Below are 20,363 nucleotides of genomic sequence, written 5' to 3'. Positions count from 1 at the left end.
TAAACAGGGTGATCAATACCACGCCTTACAGATTATTTAAAACTGAACTGAGTGGTACGGGAAATCTACCTCGGAACTTGCGTTATGCGGCCAGAGGGACACAAAGTGAGATAACAAATGTCACCACACCATCAGGCCCCTCACTAACTAAAATATATTAACCCTTTAGCGACTGCGGCTAGCGTGGATGTTTATATTAGAAACACAGAGGCGGTGTTATTTATTGACTACTCTGGCGGAATTCATCTAGTGCACGCGTTTTCGAGATATTCGACTTCAAAATTTTCGCTGCTTTCGCGTTATCACGCATGCAAGGCGGTGGCTATCGATGCGAAACTCCTCCCTAGTGTGACGCAGCTGCTGCGTAAAGCGCTTCTTCCATTACGATAGCTGAAAATGAAAGTGAAACAGTTACGAGCTTCACTGGTCGCCCTACGCCATTTGAAGACGAAACTCCGCGTCAAGCCGGGAGGATTATAGCGCCGATGGTGACCGCCTAGCATGGGTAATTACGCTTATCTAGCTAAAACAGTGACGCGATTGTCTCGCAACACACGCGTGCTAGAATAATTCTTTCGCTTACAATTATTCAGGAGTACGACTGACTCCTAGTTTCCAACACAAACATGTCCAGTTACTGCAATCACTAAAAAGTTAATTATTCAAACTTAATTAATTAGGCGCCTGATGGTGACCACTACCATCCCATTTTGCGTCCCCATGGCCTCCCACGGGCACATAACTTATGTGCAGCGCTGAATTTTAAGTACCTCTCGATTCCTGGTTTTAAGAAATCTTTAAAGCTTAATTTTGATCTCCCTGTATACTAACGCACCATTTCAATATTTACAAACTTGAGAGACCGACCCCAGGGCACTACACTGATCCAGCTTTTTCAAGGGATTTCCGCCTTGTTGATACGGAAGCTAGCAGTTAGTTGAAATGCACGACGAAGTTAACTGCGGCACACAATTTGGCCAGTACTTTTTATGGAAGCTATGTGAACAGAACTTTGACATCCAAAGCCAGACACCCCTTCAGGTGTCCCAGCTTAGTGTAAACTAGCTTCTAAAAATACGGAGTCTTCAAACCCAGTGAAACCAACTCCCAGCTGTTGAGAACTTGTGAGTCGAGTGGCTTAGCATGCAGCAATTTTTTTCTCCTTATGCAATGAATATACTACTAAGTTAACTATTTAATTACAGGCTTCAAGAAAGAAGTCGAGATTCCAAATTTGTAAATCATTTTGAAAAGAGCTGGATGAAACGGCTACGCCAACGTACCATTTTCGCCGCGCTGTTTACCGATCTTGAAAGAAAGCTGCCACTTCACAGCTGCTGGCGCATATCCCTGCGACTGTGCACACGCAAAGCCCCGTTGGGGACAGCGCGCCTGAAAAAAACGGATTTCGCTCTCCGAGGGGCGTCTAGGGACAATAAAGACTCACTGGCTCGGGGAAGCTTTTGAATTTAGCGAGTTATCTTTTCAGGTCGGTTAAAAGAAAACTGCTTTACGTAAATTTTACCTTGGTGAAAAAATTTCAGCGAGCTGTCTTCCAAGGCGATCTACAACTTAAGAATCCACGCTTATTCCTGGAGACAACAATTCAAAATTTAGCTTGTTTGCTTTACCAATTAACTTCGAAGAACGAAAAATATTTCACACTCGACCACGCGACCATGAACAGCCCTCTGTTGGCTTCATAGGCAACGACACACCGTCTTTTTAGAAAGCTTGGTTACACTCAGCTGGAACACGTGGCGTTGTCTCTGCGAAGTAATATTTGGCGTTTTCTTCCACATAAGAGCGAGATTTATATGCGTACGGAGTGCAGTTCGAAAAACAAAATGTCAATAGCCGTCGTCAAATTAAAATACTGCGTAATTACCATTTTTATCTTTACCAGAAAGAAGTACATCGCAACATCAGCTGAGGACACCTATAATTTTCGGTAAATGTTGAACAATTGAATACTGTCTAACCACTTCGGATTTTCGTCAAAGGCGGCACTTGCAGCCTTCGGCACTTGATGGCGATTTTATTGCGACCCTTTACCGGGGAGGGTGACTCCGTCGTAGATACTGCGCAGTTTATTCAAAGGGAAATTTTTACTCTTGATGCAATTTTTCTAGACGTGATTTTTAACCCTTTGAAGAAATAATCATGTTTCTGTGAATTCTATATTCTTCAGCCAGGAATTCATCAGCTGAGCTGTGGGGTAGAACTAAATGGTGTGAGCAACACTTGTTAAGAATTTGCTTATTTGTTCCGGCACGATATATAAAATAAAAGAAGCCTCGATATCTACAGCAAGGAATACCGTACTGAGTGCAATCAACAAAGAAAATTTAGCTGTTAGTTGCAACACAGCGTGGTTATTTTGGAAGTTATGATAGTAGAACCCGAAATTCTTTTCCGCAATAGCGTGCCTATGAAATGTTCTTACATATTAGTATGGCTCATGCACTCGAAGCGCTTAGTGATGTAAAAAATAATAACTTCGGTTCAGTATGTTTTATACCTTTTTTAGAATAATTTATTTTCTTGCCAACAAACCCTGCCACGATCCTTGAGGCAGCTGATGTTTGGGCTTTGAATACAACGTTTGGGAAGTGTAGATCAACTCGTATCCTTTCTGTGAACAGGTTGTTGCATGGACACTGCCCAAAACACTCTCAGATACGGCCGCAACGTTATTTTTCTGAAAAAGGCTTACAAGCAGATTCTGTCGCTAAATACACCTTCATATAGGCACTAAATGCAATTACTCCGACTATCAATGCGACCCTGTTGGCCGGATCATCATGTGCACGCTTGGGTAGGAGTAGTGGTACAGGTGGACGGGAATTTCTCGGAGGCTCCACTCGATGCCGTCCGCATAGCTGTCGTGCTGGCCATTCAGGTTGAGGCCATTCAAGTTGGACGTGTGACACTTGTTGTACCACCACGCTCCACGGTACGTGACGGCACAGTTTTCCGGTGCGTTGTCATTGTCTCGGTCGAAAGTGCTGAAGGCGCATTTGTTGCTTTCTTCCAGTGAATTCCAGCCTGCATGTGGCAACGTATTTTTATGGTGAGAGGCACGCGTTAAACAAAGGTGCAGTTGAGTGTCTCTTGCGTATCAAATTTCATTGCAGTGCCGAACGACATTACAGGGCGACACTACCCTATTAAAACACAAAAAAAAATTCTTTTGTGACCACAAATATTCCTTTGGTATTTTGGAACCTGTCAACAGAAATTCTTGTAGTAACAAAAAGATTTTTTTTTGTAATATTGAGCACTTTCCTGTCGTAACGACAAAGGCAATTCGGTCGCTACAACAGACAAGTTGGCAATGCTGCAGAAAAATCGGGCGTAACGAAAGCACCATTGAAAGTTTTGTTGCATTTTGGGACCGGCTCTGTCACATTTTCGACAGGGTAGGAATTCGAACCTCTGGGTGTCCACATTACTAAGGACCTAACGACGAGATCGTCACCTTTATAAGTGAAACAAATGGTGCTGATCCAGAAATCCTGATCAGTGACCGAATTCTAGCCACTAAAGTATTATCAAGGGCCCCTCAAACACCGCTTTCTCGAACTCGAGACAACCCTTGCAGACTTATTGTGAGTTGGTGTCATTGCCCTCACGAGACTTGTCCCCAAATGCACAAAAGAGAGTAAAAATAAATTGCAATTCTAACCTCTTCCTGCCTCCTTCGACTCTTATTCCTTCCTTCAATTCTACTCGCCCTTCTCGTGTTACTTTGCACGCCATCGATGTAATCGTACCGGCAAAAAAGTTTCCGTTTTTATCTTATCCACTTATTTAGAAACTGGTGTGACAGTCATCAGCAGCCACTCATGTTGAACAGAGCATTCGCGTACAAATGGTAAAAATCCTGACTTAAAAAATATAATGCCCATTTGCAGTATCGCCCCTTGAACTGATTAGGTATAGAGACCAGAAAAATATTCTAGGGTCAATCATGAATAGCTTTGACAATACTCCTTCTCCTGAGATAACTGCTTTACCACAGGGCTAGCACAACATCGTTCAGGCTTGCTGCTCTCAAATGATTACCAGACCTAAAACAATAATGGAGCTCAAGAATCTATTGCTTTCATGCAGAATTGATGTTCTGCTGCATATATTTCCATATCACATAGATGTGGAGAATTTAGGTTCCTAACCAGATAAGTGTGTTAAGAACTTCGCGGAAAATGTAGAAAATATCATTTTAAATTTCTAGAAAAGTATACGTTTCGGCTTGTTCCAAATTTGTTCATACCTACGTACTAGAACTGATGCTGTGAAAAGGATTTTTACACCTTTTTCCTGCACGGTACTTATAATTAATTCAGTATGAAAATTACTTCTACCACGTAATGGCACTGAGCGATGTCTGTACTGCTTGGACAAAAGGGGATCTTCTCTGTAACACCAGTAAAGTTTTTAAGGGTCACTGGCTCCGCTTAGGTTACAGACATCTGCTCTTATATTCTGTTCTAGAGACTTGTTAAGTCCAGAATTTGTTGAAGCGCCCTGATGAGCTCGAACAGCGTCTCAAACTTTGCTTCATTTTGCAAATTTTCATACCATAAGGAAAGTAAATTCAATATATGCTTTGCAGGAGGGCGGAGAGTTGGGCAAGTTGGCATCGGTTCATAGTGGAAGGTACTGCGCAAAAAGAGACGCCTATTTTCATTCATACATGAGGCCAAGTTCGCAGTTATTTCCAGTATATAATCACCATGTATTATTCCCATTTTATACCGTAACTTAAGATAGCCAGTTAACAGCGAGATAGCCGATATCTAGAGCGCAGATCTACTCATTTTATTACTAGTTATCCTTTATTTGCGGCATATGATATGACACGGGAGACCGGCAGTAAAGGCTGCCACATAGGACAGCTTGACAAGGCCGCCGGCCCCCCTATACCCTTCACAGCAAGGCATGGCACATTACATAAAAAAAAGGAAGAAACTGCAGATGCCAAGAAACTGCATATAAATAACTACATAAAAGAAACGAAAGTTTATGCACTAGAATGCATAAATTATTTCATTTTATGATAATTTGGTATCAACAAACAGAGGCGCGTGTCAGAAGCAATGAGGAAGTCACGCAGGCAGTTTAAATAACAGCAAACAGTAATGATATGGTGATGAGTTATGTAATGGATAAATTATGCTCATTGTATGTTTGAACAAAATTCAAAGAAGTAAATTAAGCAAATCTAGAATGAGAAACGTGACAAGGAAAACATAGAAATGGCAGAGAAGCTTCTTACTGTCTAATAAAATACTTGCGAAGTTCTTCAGACGTGATCTTTTAAACCTGAATATGTGCATGATGTAATCTGTTCAACAATCTAATAAGTTGTTTTGTAAAGTTTTTAGGCCAAATGTTGCTTTAAATATCCCCACTTTCCAAAGTCCTGTGTGTGGCGTGTCTGGCGTGCAGCAGTGTTTTCTTGTAACCTGGCTAGATGGTGTAGACATGCGCCATTATTTGTCTTTCCATAATTAAAAGCCTTACAGCATAATCAAAATATTTAGGAGCAGGAAATATGTTGTATTTTCTGACCAAGCGAAATATATGTTAATTAAAAGTCAGATTTTCCATTATTCTAAAACATTTTTTCTTTAATTTGTGAAGCTTCTGCAAATTTCCATAGGCTGTTGTAGCCCCAGTTGAATGACAATAGGCTTGGTTTATTAAGGTTTAACGTCCCAAACCGACTTTGGCTATGAGACCCGCCGTAGTGAAGGGCTCCGGAAATTTCGACCACCTGGGGTTCTTTAACGTGCACTGACATCGCACAGTACACGGGCCTCTAGAATTTCGCCTCCATCGAAATTCGACCACCGCGGCCGGGACCGAACCCGCGTCTTTCGGGCCAGTGGCCGAGCGCCATAACCACTCAGCCACCGCGGCGGCTGAATGACAATAATTAAGCCGAGATGAAAACAAGGCATTATATATTAACGTAAGAACCTTTGGTGACAGTACACTACGTTTGCGGAATGCTACTCCTATTACCTGAGCCAGCTTCATTACCATACTGTCTACGTGGGCATCCCATGATATATTATCCTGAAAACATTCTCTAACGTCTTAATAGTTGAAGTAATTTCTAGAGTAGTAATGTCTAAAAGGTATATTCTTTTCTGCAGCTATTCGTTTGTTTTTACTTCGAAAGAAGCCAATTTTTGTTTTAGTTGCATTAATTTGTTGACTATTCTTGCCCTCATTCAATTTTGCCAACAGTACATTTGCAGCATCGACAAGTTCATCGCCAGTGTTACCTGTTAGTAGTATGCTGGTATAATCTCCGTACATGATGAATTTAGCGGTTGGATCGATTTTCACGATATCATTTACGTACATGTTAAATAACAAGGTCCTGTTACCTATAAAAAGTGTTCGCAAGTGCATTCATTACATAATCGTGACGCTTGTGACAAAAGTCGACGCAGGTTTCAGCGCACCTCTACGTTACCTTTATTATTCATGTAGCATGTCTGCCGTTATTAAGAACGCAGCACACTTTTCTTTCCTTGCCAATGCCCCTCTATTGGTTTGCTTACAGAAATTCTAAAAATTGGCTTGAACGTACCAGACGGACCGAGAAACTCTCCTAGCTGCAGCCTGAACAACTCTTCTTCGTTGCCAACCCGGAAGCTCTTGTAGGCAGCAGAGACGGTTTCACCCGTGTCGTTCTTCAGGACAACCCTCAGTTCCATGTCATTCGGATCCGACGTCAGAGAGCTTAGAGCGCTGTTTCCTGCACGGAACGAGCCTAGCGAGTTATTTCCCAAGTGACTGACTGCATTAGGGACATAGAACTAACTTCCCGAAGGATTACTGTTACGAATTAAGCACAATGAGAGTCTACAAGATCGGTTCACGAGTTCCCCTTGACAAAGAAACATAGTGGTACAATGTCACATTGAGGTCTTCAACATAGCGTTGCATTACACCTGATCAGCATAAAGTACTACTATGTGCACGAGAAGCGGCCTTTTTGAGAAAGCTTGCTCTCTTCTCTCTTTCGAACCTCCTCTCTTCGTCTTCTCTCCTCCCACCTACCTACGCGTGTTTACACGTTGAAGGTTTTACTTCTATTTCTTGTATGTCTGGCAACACATCGATGGCAGATAAGCTGTCATTTTTCTTTCACATTCATTCTTCCGCTATCGCACCTAGGCAGACACGCTCTGATGCACGTGAACTTCTCAATGCTACCACATATTTGTATTTACTCGAGCATGGTTAGGTATAAGCAATGAGCGACAACGGCTCACAAAATGTTCTTTTCATCAAAAGAATAATCGTGGATTGGCCGGTGAACATTTTTTTGTGTTCATCGCGTCAATTTCTGCACCGAAAATGTTTTGTTCTAACGACTGCCAGCCATCGAGGAGATCGCTTGTTCAGGAAGCATTAGAGCGCATAAAGCTGGAAAACACAGAAGAGAGGATGGACACGGCACTGGTGCTAACTTTCATCTTCTTTACTTGTTGTCCAGAACAACGTAACATACAGAAGCAACAAGACATACGTAGCACGATCTTTTCTACATAATGCCCCTTCACACAAACCGCTCAAGGTGGGTACATAAACTCAATCTTAAAAGGACCGTTGCAATGATTTATATGGGTACATTCTAGTGGAACAGATCTGTAGAGCTGGTCTTCGCGTGTATGCGAGCCAGATAGATAGATAAAGAGGAGGAGGGAAAGACAGGGATGTTAACCAGGAAGGGGTTCCGGTTGGCTACCCTGCACTGGGGAAGAGGGATTAGGGGGCTAAAAGGAGGTAGAGAGAAGGGGAAAAAGGCATAACACACGCGCGCACGCACGCACGCACGCACGCACGCACACGCACACACACACACACACACACACACACACACACACACACACACACACACACACACACACACACACACACACACACACACACACACACACACACACACACACACACACACACACACACACACACACACACACACACACACACACACAGTGTGTGTCGCTCTCAAGTAGGCAAAGGGCGCCTTGTATGCCTTGAGGGCAGTCGACTGCTGTGGCCACGGACCGAGGATCTTTTGCTCTGTTAATGGGCGAGGATCGAGTCGGTCCAGGGCACAACACAGTGTATGTCTTGCACTTGCATATGCAGGGCACTCACAGAGAAGATGAGCGATGGTCTTCTCACAACCACAGCTTTCACAGGCAGGACTGTCGGCCATCCCCATCCGGAAAGCATAGTGGTTGGTAAAAGCAACACCGACCCATAAACGGCATAACAATGTTGCGTCGCGACGTGCTAAGTTACGTGGAAGACGAAGGCGCAGTCGAGGGCCCAGTGCCTTGAGGCGGAGGTTGCAAAACTCTCCCGTGTTCCACGCTAAAAGTGTGAGCTCCAGCGCCAAAGGGCGAAGCCCACACGATGCGTCAGGTCTTGATATTGGGATCCTCAATGGAAGTCCGTCGTTGTGAGCAGAACGCGCAGCCGCATCGGCCTGGTGATTACCGTTAATACCACAGTGTCCTGGCAGCCATTGAAAAATGATGTCATGACCTTTGGAAACGGTTCCGTGGTACAGCAGACGGATCTCAGCAACAAGTTGTTCCTGCTACCCGCGGCGTAGCGCAGCGTGCAGCGCTTGAAGGGCTGCTTTAGAGTCGGTGAAAACCGTCCAGTCATTTGGAGGTTCTTGACTGATTAACTCTACCGCAGCCCGTAAGGCTGCGAGTTCCGCACCAGTTGAAGATGTTGGATAGGTCGTCTTCACTTTCATGAAGATGGATCTGGCCGGTATCCCCACCGACCCCGGAGAACTGGTCGAGTGAACTGATCCATCTGTGTAAACATGTATGCGCTGACTGTGGTAAGAATGCAGGTGATTCAATGTCAGTTGTTTGAGAGCGGGTAGTGATACACCAGCTTTCATCGCAATTCCAGGAATATAGAGGTGAACCCGAGGTTCATGAAGACTCCATAAGGGTGAGCACGATCTTGACGCAGGGGTGAACTCCGATGGAAGATATGCGCGATGAGCTTCAATGACTCTGGCGGATGCAGTACGCGGACTAATTATTGGGAGTGTTGCGAGGTGATGACAGGGAACCCGTGTGAGGTGCCGAATATGTGTTCTCATGGTGTCAACAGCAATGCATGTAGGAACAGGATGTTCCCGGGCAACAAGAACGGTTGCTGCTGTTGATGCACATTTAGGCAGTCCAAGGCAGATACGGAGAGCTTGCGCTTGCACACTTTGAAGAGTCTTGATATTTGTCTTTCTAATGGAACTGAATATCGGAAGACTGTACCGCATGTAGCCCAGAAATAGGGAACGGCACAGTTGCAGCATAGCGCGCACTGATGTGCCCCAGGACTTTCCCACGAGGAAGGAGAGGATGTGGACAATCGCAATTAGTCTCTTTCTCATGTCGTAGACATGTGGACTCCACGAGAGGTTCCTATCGATGACAACACCAAGGAGTCTGTGGCTTCTCTCATAGGGAATGGCTTCACCATTAATGCGAATGGTGTAGCGTGACATTATTTTGCGTGTGAACGCCACAAGTGAACACTTTTCGGTCGAAATGTTCAGGCCCTGCAATCGAAGATAAGATGTCAATATCGATGCCGCCTTTTGAAGTCTCGCACGAACTTGAGGACGGGCCACCCCTGATGCCCAAATACAGATATCATCTGCATATACAGAGATCTGAGCAGATTGAGGCAATACGTCGACCAGGCCGATGAGAGCAAGGTTGAAGACAACCGGGCTCAGCACTCCACCCCGAGGGACTCCGCGCGAATTTCGGTGTAAGGACGTTGGTCCGTCGGCAGTCAGGAAAAAAAACGACCTCTCTGATAAATAGCTGCGTACCCAGCTGAACGTGCGGCCTCCGATCTCAGCAGCTTTCATTGCGTCCAAAATGGCCTGATGCGTTACGTTGTCGTACGCGCCCTTGATATCCAAAAACAATGCCACGGTCAATCTTTTCAAACACTTACTGTGTTGCACCGACGTTACAAGGTCAACCACGTTGTCAATAGAAGAGCGGCCCCGTCGGAACCAAGACATGAAGGTTGGATAAATCTGATATCGCTCCAAGTACCATTCCACGCGTGTGAACAGCATTCTTTCCATGGCTTTGCCGACGCAGCTGGCGAGTGCAATTGGACGGTATGACGAAATTTCGAGCGGTGATTTCCCCGGTTTAAGAAGTGGAACCAGACGACTGGTCTTCCAATCATGAGGAACTATGCCAGCAGTCCATGACTTGTTGTAAGTGTCCAAAAGAGCCCTTCGAGCTTTTTGGCCAAGGTTGGCAATTTCGGAGTACGTCACACCATCGGGCGCTGGTGATGATGACCATCTACAACAAGCAAGCGCAGCATCAAGTTCTTCCATGGAGAATAGTGCATCCATCCGAGAATCCCTTGAGGGTGGAACATTGTTGAAGTGCAGCGTTGCGCCTGAATTCGGAGGGCATGTTATTCTTGCGCAGAAATCTTCGGCTACCTCAACCACACTGCGCCTTTGGTGGAGCGCTACGGATTTGAACGGGTAGCGCTGTTGAGGGGACGTGCGAAGACCCCGAATTACGCTCCAAACGCGTGACAAAGGCTTCCGTGGATCAAGTGTTTGGCAAAATGTCCTCCAGCGTTGTGTTTGTAGTGCCTGAATTCTGCGCTGAATCTTCTTCTGTATGCGCCTAGCAGCTCTTAGATATAGGCGCGACTTTGTGCGTCGGTATCTGCGCTCTACCCTGCGCCGTTGTGATCCTAGTCGGTGCAATTCGAAGTCAAAATCGGTGTATTTAGCGACAGGGTTAAAGGGGCAGGTGGCGTGTTCCATGGCCTCCTTAATTTTTTGTTCAAGACCGGTAGAGAAGCCCTCTGTGCAAGCAGCCTCCATAAGTAATTTAAAAACTGTCCATTCAATGCGCTGCCTACACGTGGCTGGGGAAAATGTGGAATGGCCGGTAATAATCACATAGGTTGGGATATGGTCGCTGCCATGGGTTTCTACATCCGAAAACCACCGGACGCTGTTGGTAAGGCACTGTGAAACGAAAGTCAAGTCCAAGCAGCTGCTATAAGTCACCCCTCGTATATAGGTCGGGCTTCCGTCATTACGGCACTGGAGGTCATGGTCAGAGGCGAAGGACACAAGCTGTCTTCCCCTAAAGTCCATCCTAACGTCTCCCCACATGGTGTGATGAGCACTGAAGGCACCCATAATGACCCACGGAGCAGGTGTAGCGGCCATCAAACCACTCAACCTTCTGGCTTCGAAACGACTTGATGGCGCCAAGTACACCGCCTGTAATGTAAAAGTCAGGTCTCGGCTCTTCACTGTCAGGCAAACGTACTGATTGTCTTCGTTCGGAGGAACTGAATGTTGCACATATGTAAGTTCACGTCGAATGTAGACGATGACTTTGCTGGATCTGTTTCGCGTGGGTGATGCAAATACCTCGTAACCGGATATTCGCAAAATTGCCGGGGTCTTCGGTTCACAAATCACAAGAATGGGAAAGTGATTCTCGTAGACGTAGTGCCGTAAATCGGAAATCCGGGACTGAAGTCCACGAGCATTTCATTGGAAAATGAAAGCTTGCTTGACTTTCTTTTGAAAAGACAGGTCCGAAGGAGCCATGATGCCTTCTACTGTAGAGCCGCAAGAACTGGATGTAGCGCGTCCAGCACTTGAAGTGCGCTTTTTGCTGCTGGCGTGCGTAGGCTGGAAAGCAGAGCACGCATGGCATTCATTAGTGACGTTATCATTGCAATCACTTGCATATCTGGGCCATGACCTTGATCGTGCCTGTTGGCTGGATCAGTCGTAGGCGCTGCACACTGCCCTGAGTGCGCCAACATCCCTGACCCTGTAGGCGTAGAAGGCTTTGGCAGTGGTGGCCAAGTTGAATCTGAGGCAACAGGTCCAGCCTCACCAAGCGCAGGGCTCCCTTGTTTTGGTACGGAATTTGGTGGAGGCGGACAAGCTGCAGATGCGTTTGGGGCATTCTCAAATGTGACTGCTTTCTTTGACGACCTTCGGCGGCGCGAACGACGTCGCCGCACCTTTGCGGCGGCTTCTTTGTGCGTAGAATGGTCTCGCACCATTTGCTTCAGTACCGCCTGCTCGGTCTTGAGGCGGGGGCAGTCTTTCGAGGAATAGTCATGAGGGCCATGGCAGTTGGCGCACTTCAAGGTAGTCGCGCGGCAAACGTCACCGCCGTGTGACTTGGAGCATCGCGGGCACACGATGGAGTTGATGCAGACGCCGCTCACGTGGCCGATCCTCATGCACTTCCTGCATTGAAGGGGCTTAGGCACAAAAGGTCGAACTGGATGATGAAAGTGTCCAACCTTCACGTACGATGGTATGCAGTCAGCCTTGAAGGTCAGCTCAATGCATGTAGATCTTCCTAACCGCTGAACTTGAATGATGGAAATGCCGTTGCTTGCCAGATTTATCAACATGGGCAAATCTGCGTCACTGATGGCGATGTCGACGTTGTAGATTACGCCAGCCATAGTGCCGCTGTCCTGGAGAATAAAGAGGCGTACACTGATGTTGCCGAGTTTGGTGATTACGGTTAAACTCTCTAGTGCACTTCGCTCCACCACATCAATGGCAATGACGTTTTTGAACGGGTTGATTCTGACATCTTTAATGCCTCCCGGTACCAGGCTCTCCAGATAAATAGAGATGGCTTGCCTGTTCAGAAGGTTCAAGTTGTCCGTTGAGTTCAACGGCACAAACAAGGCTGTATGCGCCGAGGAACTTCGCGCCATCATGATCGTTGGCGTTCTTGATGGGGACACCATTGACGTGCTCGATGAGGACGAATCGGCTTGTCTGCGCAGTCTGTGCTTGGCCTTCTTGCCAACAACCGGTATGAAACCGTCGTCGGCCGAGGACGAGGAGTCTTCGCTTGGCACCGAGTACACAACAGTGCCCTTGCTGCTCGAGTCACTCTGGCGGTGCAGGCGCTTCCTTAAGGCGGCTGCTGTCGACCCACCGGGTTCCAATAGAGGCCCAGCAGCCTCCACTTCCATCGCCGTGGCAAAAAGGAAGCGGCGCCTCCCAGATTATAGCCCAAATTACCAAAAAACTGCAGAGACGTGAAGACAGCATTCTGATACAGAACAACTTCGTCGTCGTCGTCCGTATGCGAGCCAAATTTGAAATATCTGCATTCACCCTATAAATGAAAGATAATTTCAAAACTCGCTGTTGCAGTAGCTCGCTACCCATTAGGTCGACACATCTCACCGTGCGACCCGTACCCCGATGACGTCAGTGGGCAGACGGGGTGAGCTTGAAGGCTGGCGTTTCTGTCCATTGACGTCATCGGGGTAGGGGATGCACGGTGAGGTGTGTCGCCCTAATCGGTTGCGAGCTACTGCAACAGGAATTTTCGAAATTTATTGCTAGATTATAGGGTTCACGCAGAGCTTTTAATTTTCAGCCGAATTGCCTCAAAGACCACCTCTATTGATCCGTTGCACTACAATATGCCCATCGAAATCATTGCAGGGTCCCTTTAAGACACTCTGCCTCTTTCTTATACGGAAAGCTTCCAAGACTTCTCGCGCCTACGCTTCTAGTAGCACTGCATGCGCGATAAATGAGATGCGGAGTTTCGTACCGATCCAATACTCTTTTGTGGGATCCCCGAAGCCCACGGAGTACTCCGTCCAGTTTCTGTAAAAGTAGTAGGCAGGGTTGCCGAACTGGCCACGCCTCTGAATTACCTGCGTAACGCACAAAGAAAAGGTAGCATTTGTGCGATGGAAGCGCTGCATTTGCGAGATAATCACAATCGAAGTCACACAGCACGAGCAGAAGCGTTTCTGCAGGGTTTAAGTAGCTTCGTTTCCCGGGTTTTGAGTACTCGGTGTCGGTGCTGGTGCTCGTCGAGAGGATGGCACAGGCTCGCCCGCGATCACGTGAACACCTCGCACATGCGGCCCGTGCCTCGAGGCTCGTGCTAGTTTTGCCGTCACCAGGTGGAGCGCGCCGTTGCGAGAGGCAGGACCCCGCGGAATCCACATGGAGCCACTACCACTTCGTCGCCCGGTGACAGCAGTGTTATTTCGGGAGTGGCTATTTTTTGCGGAAGTTTTGCTACACTCACACCCTTCGAAACTACCATACTCAACTAAGTTGTTGATATGCGAGGCATATGTATGGACCTAATTGCAATCGAGATTATTCTTGTCGCCGTCCGCCTGTTTCCAACAACTTGCAGGCAAATATCCATCGGCTGGTCGGGTCCATCATCTTACTCATACAGAACACTGTCCCAAAGCGCCTATTTTGGGTGATTTTAGCACAGACACAAATAGGTCATTGGGGACATTGCCATAGAAAAGTTCTTAGTCTAAATATACCCCTTCGATAGCAGACGCATCGCGCGACGCAAGAATTGATTTGGTGCCCACTCGTAGAACACCTTGCCCCAAATTTACACTTTCCACACATTCTCAGATTATAAAGTGGTCGTCGTAACGAGACAAGAGAAATACTAACTGTCCTCAAACTCTTCATGCATATAAGTCGTCATTGAGTCATCATTGAGCCATCACTCGGAGAGCCAGCTGTTGCAAGTCACTTTTTACCCGAAGGGGAGCGTTTCAGTTATTCTCCTCTTTATCTAAGTGCGGACGTCAACTTTATACGTGTCTATTTTTGTCCATTTTTATTCTAAGCATTGCGTGCGGTGCAAGTTACTCTTTAAAACGATATGGCATTCAGTTTTCGGGTTTACTTAATTTAATATTACGTTATGTATTGGCACCATTTAAGGTTTCAATTTTTATCTCTTGAGGTTCCGGTAACACGTCACAACTAGGGAAGCACAAAAACAATTGGTCACCTCATCCAAAAAGTTGTGTCGCAAGTGCCCTTGTGTGATCGCAGAAGCCCACGCGCGTGCAGCGCATGCTGCACCATGTTGTCAGAACTCAAATATTTTACCCAAAAAAGCGGGATACGTGCGTGCAAGACGTCTCAGAAACCGCACACAAACCAATTTTCAGTGCGAAAGCACGAATTCACGAGGCCTAACCGGCGCACCTAGTTTGCGTGAAGCTTGATCTTGAGGGTGACCTTGGCCAAACCAGAAGTAAATAAAATAAACACTAACGCGACTGAGACTGGAACGCCTGGCAGCTCGACCAAATTAGCTTCGGCGGCCAGTGCACGAGAGCGCTATAGCATCGCCGCAGCCGATCACACCTCGTGTTAAACTCCAACACACTCTCGCGCTGTGCAATGCACATTGTAGTCTTCAGCAACTAGTACTATTATCGAACTAATTAATATACGCACTCTCGAGCTGTGCACTGCACATCGCCTTCCTCAACTGATTCTACTTTCGGACAAATGTTGTCTCCAGACGTTCCGACGATCCAGCAAAGCAAAACCGTGAGGCAACTAGGCTAAACATATGCTTTCGCACGTAGTACACTTGGTTTAACTATGTTACAACCCTACCGCATAGTTTTTTCTCTCAGTCGAAATCATTGTCCCGGCGGGAAAAGTTTACAGCATTGAGTAAACCTGAATTCTTTATGAAATATTGCGAGCACACTGACATTTACGGCAGCAATGGAAGGTAAGCTGTTGCCTATTTCCATACGCATGACGTATATCTTACGACGAAGGCCAGGAGACGCCATACAACTGTGTTTAAGAGAGATGTGATCACCAGGCGGCCGCCAGGTGCTATGGATTCACTTACCGTCCACCCTCCTCCGTCCGTTTCCATGTCACAGTACACAGCCTGTCCCGTTTGGTCGTCGGCCCGGAGGAAGATAGTGTAGACGCCACTTGTCGTCTGGCCCGCGTGCAGATGGTCGGCGCAATGCTTCGGCCGTATTCTGTCTGCGAAAGTCGTTGTCGTGTTCACACGCGGATCCAAAATTGGAACAGGTACTAAAACTGAACGTTCGATATCTTTGTGAACATAGGTACTCATCAGTACTTGTAGGGGCTCAGCATATATGCCATCATTGCCTGTAGCTAGAATCATAGTCTTTTCTTGCTTTTTCAGCGATATCTATTGCTTCAGGATACACATGGAGAATATGGTATTTATGGACTACGATTGAAACGTCTGAGTAGCCGTGTTACTTGAAAGGCCTCGGTGCCGAAGACACTGCGAGGCGCGGGATCACGAGAATGGTGTCCACAGAGCAAAGCGCCTCTTGAACAGCAATCAGTTCAGCACACGCACTACGAGGAGAGAGTTTCCGGGAGTCCAAACCTAGACATCTTATTAAGGGCAGGCTTGCAATAACCGTGAGCTGCAGTGGCCGTTTTGCAGGCCCGGGTGCTTCTATCTACGTAGATGATAATGGAGCCATTCGGACGGCCGGCATTTTTCGTAATTCGGTCACGAAGGGACGACGCGCCATGTATTGATGTTGGTCGACGTATACACGTTGGCTTGTTGTCGCGCAGTTGTGCACGCTGTCAGAAGGAAGAACTGCCGATGGCAGCGGTAGAACGGAGTGCGACGACGCATAAGACGTGAGAGAACACACTGTGGGCGAAAGGCTAGCCTTAAGCCTATGAGCATCGCGTCACTGCTGCACGAACTCATCTAGTACGTTGAGCTGTGCATTCTCTTCGAGCACCGCGATCGGAGTGATGCGGGGAAGGCTAGTCACAACTCTAAATGCCTATGAATTTGCAGCTTTAATGTGACCTCATTTCGCGTTCTTCAAATGCCAGAATTGACGCTTGGTAAAAGACGTGCGGCGCCCTCACCAACCGCCGTGAAGCGTATGAGCGGGCGGCGCCCGTTATAGGAGCAATGCGTAGAATTACACCCAGCGGTTGAGTCGCCTGCCTTTCAGGCCAAGAAAGCTAAGCAGTGCCCGTTACCGACTCGTTGACCATCGTCCCTACAATTTTACTGTAAAACTTTCCTGAAGAGGGGTTCCGGACAGATGGAGACGTACTGGTGTTGCAGAGAGTCTACGCTGCTTCCAGTGGTAAGGGACTGCAGGGTCGGCGGAAACTTTTCTTGAGTAGGAGACAAGGCAGCAGGACTTGTAGCCTGTTATTTATTTTTGTATTTAATGTGTTTATTGATATTTTTCGTTATACTCTTCATTGCTTAAAGGGTATGTCTTTAATGCATTTAAACCTTAAAACGAAACGTGTAGGTTTATAAAGGTGTTCCATCAGCGCCAAATGACACGCAAACAAGTGAACTGAAACGTGAACACAAGGACAAAAAAAATATTAGTTTCTGGAGAAGGAATACCAGATGGGTTCATTGAAACCTTCACACTAAAATCTTAGCATCGTCCTAGTGAAAAATTATGTGCACTAGGATTATTTGTCCTTCCGTTAGAATTTCGTTTCGCAGCTGTTTTCATTTTCAATGTATTGTTGGAATTTGATTTGACGCTGACTGCGAATGCACGCAAAGAGCGATCGAGTGCTTTAAAAAAGCTTCCACGTGGACTGTTTGAACTCTTCTAATCATGCCCGCGAACATGAGTTAGTCATTTAATTCTAGTGGGACGTGATTGATGTAGGTTATTTGAACGAAAAGCTTTAAGACCGGATACGAAGCCAACTAGCTCGGCTAAAGTCCTCAAATTAAAGAGTTTGTCAAAAAATATGATTTCAACGCAAAATGTTGGAGACTGGATGGCCAATGCCCTTTTGGAGAAATGTTGAGAGGAAGGGGTGGCCGCCCACATTCCGCCCCCCTCTCTTCCTGTACCGTAGTGCCTGGGCGATTGACTTGTATGTAGTTTTGTGCGCGCAAAAACAAGATAGCCACTTGATCTCCTGGGTTAGCAGCGGCCATGGTTCCCCATGAATATTACCACTCACACCTCCTCTTCACTTTTGCCCTTGATATAAAGCGTTTATGTTCATGAAGTGCTTGTTTTTAAGCGCCAGTAAAATATTTTATCGAATAATTCCGCCGTCGACTGATATTGTCACTTTAACGCTGTTTGTATCTGCGGAATTCGGTATAATATGTCATAACCTGTCACCACCCTAGAATATTCACCGCAGCCAGAAGCAAACAAACACACTAGTCGAGTAAAACCCTGGGGCACCATTGCCCGCCCACGAACAATTGAAATGCCTTTCCCAGCACCGCTGCTACCAAGGCGCCCGAGCACCATGTTGTATCACTGGGTAAGCTTACCTTTGATGTCCGAGACAGCATTCATGAGGTCCTTGATGTGCCCTTCTGCCTGAGCAATGGCTGTGTGCACTGTGCCAGCAGCCGTCACATTCAATGCGCACGAAACCACGACGACGAAGAGCAGCCTACTCCCGGCGAAAGTCGAAGGCATTTCTTCGTAAAGCTCGTCTGCACTTTAGACCTGCGAAAACTAGCACCTTGACAGCAATGCCTGTCCGCAGTAAGAATAAAAGCAGTAAAGCTAAAACAATTCCCTTAATGACGGCCCTTCTGGCTTGCTAGAGTTTTCAAGTATTAGCTCAATCTAGCATGTCATCTTGCATCACAAGTTGCATTGGGGCAGCATGGTCGCTACAAAACAACTGTTTTCATGCTATGCTAGAGTTAAAACCAATCTGCAAATGTTATATCCTTGGTACACGAACTACGATCCAAGTCTTCCGATACAAACTAAAAGCACGAGAGCTGGGTGCATCAAAAATGAACAAATTAGCTGATAACTGGCTGCGGTAACTAGCGAACCTTACCACTTACGAAGAGCAAGACCTCGAGCCCACGCGACAGGCGTCCTTTCCCTCGCTAACCTCGGCTACAAATGCTCGACGCTCCTCGACACTTGCTGATGTCACGCGAAGGTGGTGCCACCTCAAGCGCCGCTTTGTATATGCGAGACAGATACAATGTAAGAGAAGGCTCAAGCCAGATAAGAGGCGTTGGAGTGAACCAGCCACTCCGAGGCCGCAACACGCTCGCGTTCATAGCCAATGAGTGCCGCCGTTGCATGCGAGAGGAAGGGGAAACTCTGTGCGTTCGTACGTTCTTATCGCTGCTGCGCAGTTTACCCACAATTTTTATAAGCCAGGGCCTGACTGCTTTTTTAGTTGCATCACTGGAATCTCTGAAGCACTGTTCTCAACTCAACGTATGCCTGCCGTCAAATTTACAACAACTTTCTGCCTATCATCTACCATTGCGCTCTCCCACAGCGGGCACACTCTGACATGCATACCAGCTTGAACTGTCCAGCTGAAGTTTAATAAATAAATCAATATATCAATAAGCAGAAACGCGCCGCCGTTAAGGCAACTCCTAAGTCATGCACCTGGCTGGCAAGGAAACCCGGAAACAAAGGACAAAATCAAATTTTAATGGATCTCATATATCACTGTAGTCATGGAAAGAAATAGTTATTTAAAAGAGCGCACCGCGGTGCAGGTAGGTGCCCATTTGTGCTTTTGCTGTGCTTTGTCTTTTACAGCAGAGATAACTGGTGAGAAGAAAGAGCCCTCTCAGTAAAATGCATGTAAGCCTTATTTGCAATGGAATCAGGAAAACTCAGCTTATTCATGACTCGAAAAAATTGTGCGTTAAATTTTATTACACATGCAGCACAAGGCCTCTGGATCGTAGACTCAGGGCGGATCTCGTGTTCTTGCAAATTATGGTCACACTGCAACCAGAGCACCTTCCCCGTAATTATTGCCAATTAATTTTAAACGCGATAAGTCATCTAATGCGACAATCCGGGGAAGAAAGATGGTCATGCATGGAGAAATGAAACAAAGGACTGCGAAACTGAAACTACGCAAGCGGGATTGACGAACTTCCGTAAAAGGAAGCGGTCGCTTCGGAAGTCTGCGTCTTGGGCGCGTGATACGATATTACGACCGCCGCCGCTAGCCTTATCGCTCGATCGAGGTTCGCACTTTCAAAGCTCGGCCGGAAGAGCACAGCTGTCAGCGATTCGACGCCCATCGCGCTTACGTACCCAGCAGTTGCCGTCTTAATTAGGCTTTGGGTGCAACAGTATTACTCAGCTTCCGTGCATTTATCGAGCACGAGGAAGGGAGCAATGAAGATTGGCAGACAATTTCCTCTTCGTGGTTTTACAGGCATGACAAAGAAAGTGGCAGCTTTTCAGCTCTAACGAAAACATTTGCCCGCAGTGTTTTTTCACCCTACCGACAAGTAATTTTATTCTCAGGGGTAACTGTGCTACGCATCGCATAGGAGGCGATGCGTAGCACAGTTATCCCTGCCACACGTACATGAAAACGAGATTGAGGTCTCCACTGACCCACGGAGCCGGTTGTGCGCCTTTCATTTTGTGAAAATAAACGGCCTTTTCAAAGTTGTCAACGCCAATGA

General features: G+C 46.6%; 1 protein-coding gene across 2 annotated transcripts; it reads right to left on the bottom strand.

The window, feature by feature from the left end:
• Nucleotides 1-2,509: 2,509 nt before the first annotated feature.
• On the bottom strand, nucleotides 2,510-18,874 carry LOC144121632 (techylectin-5A-like). Of its 2 annotated transcripts, none has more exons than XM_077654939.1 (6): nucleotides 18,750-18,874; nucleotides 18,216-18,396; nucleotides 15,777-15,919; nucleotides 13,680-13,785; nucleotides 6,611-6,778; nucleotides 2,510-3,048 (listed from the first exon to the last, which is right to left on the bottom strand). In XM_077654939.1, exons 2-6 carry the CDS (start codon nucleotides 18,364-18,366, stop codon nucleotides 2,777-2,779), a joined length of 840 nt encoding a protein of 279 aa, XP_077511065.1. In that variant the 5' UTR covers nucleotides 18,367-18,396; nucleotides 18,750-18,874; the 3' UTR covers nucleotides 2,510-2,776. The 2 variants fall into 2 exon arrangements, with proteins under 2 accessions (XP_077511065.1, XP_077511066.1); XM_077654940.1 differs by having other exon boundaries at nucleotides 18,743-18,868.
• Between the last annotated feature and the right edge of the window lie 1,489 nt (nucleotides 18,875-20,363).

This window comes from Amblyomma americanum, chromosome 2 (genome assembly GCF_052857255.1).
Source record: "Amblyomma americanum isolate KBUSLIRL-KWMA chromosome 2, ASM5285725v1, whole genome shotgun sequence".
In the NCBI taxonomy this organism is placed as follows: Eukaryota; Metazoa; Arthropoda; class Arachnida; order Ixodida; family Ixodidae; genus Amblyomma; species Amblyomma americanum.
This window is presented reverse-complemented; position numbering and strand designations above follow the sequence as displayed.

Excerpts from the sequence above, each read along its gene's own strand:
- LOC144121632 (XM_077654939.1), bottom strand. The coding sequence starts at position 18,366 with ATGCCTTCGACTTTCGCCGGGAGTAGGCTGCTCTTCGTCGTCGTGGTT. Across the intron at positions 15,920-18,215 it reads TGCTGTCTCGGACATCAAAG|ACAGAATACGGCCGAAGCAT; the intron begins GTAAGCTTACCC and ends CGACTTTCGCAG. Across the intron at positions 3,049-6,610 it reads AGAGTTTCTCGGTCCGTCTG|GCTGGAATTCACTGGAAGAA; the intron begins GTACGTTCAAGC and ends TGCCACATGCAG.